The sequence below is a fragment of the Sinocyclocheilus anshuiensis genome, unplaced genomic scaffold (assembly GCF_001515605.1).
Source record: "Sinocyclocheilus anshuiensis isolate Anshui unplaced genomic scaffold, SAMN03320099.WGS_v1.1 scaffold1413, whole genome shotgun sequence".
NCBI classification, from domain to species: domain Eukaryota; kingdom Metazoa; phylum Chordata; class Actinopteri; order Cypriniformes; family Cyprinidae; genus Sinocyclocheilus; species Sinocyclocheilus anshuiensis.
The window spans coordinates 98,235-102,122 of record NW_015549649.1 but is presented as its reverse complement, the minus strand read 5'-3'; the positions used below and the strand labels follow the sequence as shown (position 1 = coordinate 102,122).

General features: G+C 34.3%; 1 protein-coding gene across 1 annotated transcript in view; it reads right to left on the bottom strand.

Moving 5' to 3' along the window:
• LOC107660208 (lysine-specific demethylase 4B-like) overlaps positions 1 to 3,888 on the bottom strand; it is a 72,516-nt gene that overhangs the window by 66,221 nt on the left and 2,407 nt on the right. Inside the window, exon 2 of the mRNA XM_016449464.1 lies at positions 895 to 1,297. Within this exon, the coding sequence (XP_016304950.1) occupies positions 895 to 1,278 (384 nt within the window). The 5' untranslated portion in view covers positions 1,279 to 1,297. The remainder of the gene's footprint in view (positions 1 to 894; positions 1,298 to 3,888) is intronic.

The window sequence follows — 3,888 nt, the reverse complement described above, 5'->3', positions numbered from 1 at the left end:
AAATGATTCTCATTACGAATTTGGGAAGATGTTTGTCGCACGTATCACATTGTCACATGCTTTTTAAAAAAAAATCACAAAAATGTTACTGAGCAACTGACGAGTAACACCGTTTCAGCGCAGATTTTCCTCGTGCTTTGGACTTTGAACCCTGGCGCCGTGAGCTCGTGCAACGCTGTCAGAATACATGCAATTCGTGCGTGCATTAGAAAATACAACATTCTGCAGTTTATTTACTAATCGTTTGAGGTAATTTCGCCACCTCTTCTTCTCATCGGAGACGTGATGCAGCACTAAACAGTCTCTCGCTGTCGGTGTTTCGTGCTTGTAATGATTTCTGCGTCTTTCTCTGATAGATTTAAATACTTTCACACTGCTGACATGTTTGCTGCATTAGTGCGTGCCTCTATTTGATCACGTTAGTCATTGTTCGGTACATATTATTCGGCCTTTTCACTTATTCGGCCAAACACCGAAAGAGAATTTTTTGCTATTTTCGGCCAAATAATTTCGGTTGCCGAACATTCCCTATTAACCTAGATTTATATACACTGTCAAAAAGTGTTGCTTATTGTTATTCATGACACTCACAAATGAGTAATTAAACTTTACTTTTAAATTTAAATGTAATTCTTTTCATTTAATTTAAAATTTTAATATAAACTTAAATCAAACTTCCATTTAATTTAAAATTCAAATATAAACTTAAATCAAACTGCCATTTAATTTAAAATTCAAATATAAACTTAAAATCAAACTTCCATTTAATTTAAAATTCAAATATAAACTTAAATCAAACTGCCATTTAATTTAAAATTCAAATATAAACTTAAAATCAAACTTCCATTTAATTTAAAATTGAAATGTATCTTAAATCAAACTTCCATTCAATACCTTTGCCAGACCGGCACGATGAGCTCCTTGGGTCTCGATGTAAGCGATGTACTTCCCAAAGTCCTTGAACTCCTCCATGGTGGGTCTGAAGGTCATGATCTTGTAGGAGTTAGCCGCTGGAGGAGGCGCTGGAGCCGGGGCCGGTTCTGGGATCGGTAGTTCTGGTGTGAGTTCTGGTGCTAATGGTTCTGGCTTTATTTCTGGGTTCAAGGTCGGTTCTGCAGAGGGTTCCTGGGTCGGATCTGAAACCGGTTCCAGGTATGGCTGTGGGTTCGAATCCAGGGTGGGCTGGACTGGAGAATCTTGAACGGCGTCTGCTTGTGAAGTGACGTCTGGAGCCGGTTCAGGCTCAGGGATCAGGTCTGGAGGTAAAGCCGGGTCCATGACTGCAGGTCAGCTAATGCTACGGACGCAAAAACATCACAAATCAATAACCACACCATTATTACAATTATTAAGTATCAAACTAACTTGTTAAATTCACTCACTCATAAATGACTGTTTATAGTCATGGAATAACTTTCCTGTAAAAGTTTAATTTTAATTAGGGATGCACCGATACCACTTTTTTCAGTACTCGCCCGATACCGATATTTCCTCCATCTGAAAGCACGTGATGATGATATCCTGCTGATTACAGAACCGGCTTTTTTAACAAAATGTGCATGACAATCGCATTCGATTAATCGTGCAGCCCTAGTTAGTATATGGGAAAGTTTGACAAAAACAGAATCAATTCATAATTATATTCAAATTATAAGATTTAAAACCTACTGTTCAGGGATAGACAGTCCGGAAATTAACTGAAAATATGAAAACTAGAAACTTATCTACCAATAAAACTAATTAATAAAAAATGTTTCTTCAATTCAGTCAATCATGAATGATAGTTAAGGAATAACTCAACTCTCATGAAACGGTGAAATATTTATTTTCCAACATACATATTTTAGGTTACAATCCATATGAATATATATGGGAAAACATACATTTAAGGTCCTGTAATTTTAATCATATTTATATCTTCAATAGTTTATTTGAAAGGCTCTGCAATGTGAGAAATTTATTTTTCAAGTACAAATATCTCAATATGAACTATTAAAAAAAATGCATGAATACAAAAGAACATAGAAAAACGTTGTTTTAAGTATTTGTAGATTAGTTCTATAGCATGTAAAAATGCCATGTTATTTAGATTTATTCCAGTGGGAGATGGGTTTTATTTAAAAGGACTTACAAACCACAAGCCATGAAGAAATGTATGATAAAAAAGCAATGTTTGATAAAAAAGGAAAATGTATGCATTTATTTTAAAAAGCATTGAAAAAGAACCTGCTCTGAACAGGCCAATTACCAAAGAGCCAAAAGCAAAAATCTCACAGACATTATTACTGTCACCGAGCTGAAATCCTCGTCTGACCTGTTGCGTTGCACACGCTTTCATCAGAAACACACAAACCATGAGCCCAACAACCACAGGAATGATGAAAACACTCTACAGCCGTGAAAAATAAATAAAACGTGGATCTTTGCATGATTTTGCATAAGAAATCCATTATTGTGCACAGCAATAATAAAGATATGTTGTTCAATTTACTAATGCAATATGTATGGACTGAATTTGAATGTTCTAGCAATGGAAATATTCTTTAAAGCACATTTTGAAACACAGATGCTATTTTGAAGTAGAGTAATACAAATTTAAAATTAATATTACAGATCTAAAGAGGGATATAAGGGCTTTTCTGCACACAATGAAGTTGCCAACTATGATACAACTAACTAAATTAAACTAAACTAAAATATCTGAAATACACAGAAGAGTTACAAAGATTCTGGCAGCCGTGATGCTTTGCATGATATTTTCTTATGCATAAGTAGATTTTAGTGACAAGTTGCTCAAGGCATTAATATTCAAATGGCATGGAAATACTTTCGGTGCAAATACAGAATTCTTACAACTAGCTATATAAAAATGTATATTAATGATAGTATCAATAATAGCTAGAAAGAGGCAGTGGATTGGTTTTCCCCTTTGCTTGTCACTTCTTGGAAACAGAAGTCGTCCAAACCAAGCAGACGTGCATAAAAACTGATTTCATGCTCTCTCTGGACAGCCATCACCATGTTTTATTTGATTATATTTTAATAACTACACTATAGTCTGCATGACAATTATGCATGCATGAATGAAATAATCAATTACCGCATAAAAATTCATCCCAGTTCATGTACAAACCAAGCCCATAGAGTTATGCATAAAAATACCACAGAAAGAAAGTTAGTCAATATCACACGAAGAGTGCCAGTTTTCACCTCTAAAACATTACATTTTAGACACCATATTGCCTGTAATGCTCTATTTCGGCAACAAAAATTACTCCAAACACAGCCACAGCGCTGTTTTACATCTCTGAGCAACTTGACGGCGTTTCGTTCCTGAATGAATCAACCGTTTAAATGATTCGGTTCAGTCGCAATGAATCACTTCTTAACAGTGACTTGCTGCCACCTACTGGCGGTTTTAATTTCACATTTAAAGTATCTTTTCATTTTTTAAATAATTCTAAATATCAGTATTCAATGTTTCATGTTTAAAATAACTAAATATTATTTATGGATTTGTAACTAAGTTAAATGCATTCGTGTCCCTCTGAGCTGCAATAAACAGTGTGTAAATACATCTAAATGCCACTTCAGATGCGGCTTCTGTGTTTCCTCTGCATTGCAAAGATGAATTTTGTTGATACTGATATCATTTGTTTGGTAACAGCCCAAATGTCTTATTATTCTAATTGACTGATTAAATGTAAGAATTTGACTCAAAAGATGATGCACACTTTTATATATATATATTTTTTAAAAAAGGCGTTATAAAAGGTAAAAATACCCATAAAATGTAAAAATCAATGTAAACTTATTGGAACAGATTAATTTCTATCACTGCTGTGAACTGACCACCACACAGAATATGAAGGATATCAAAAACAAGTT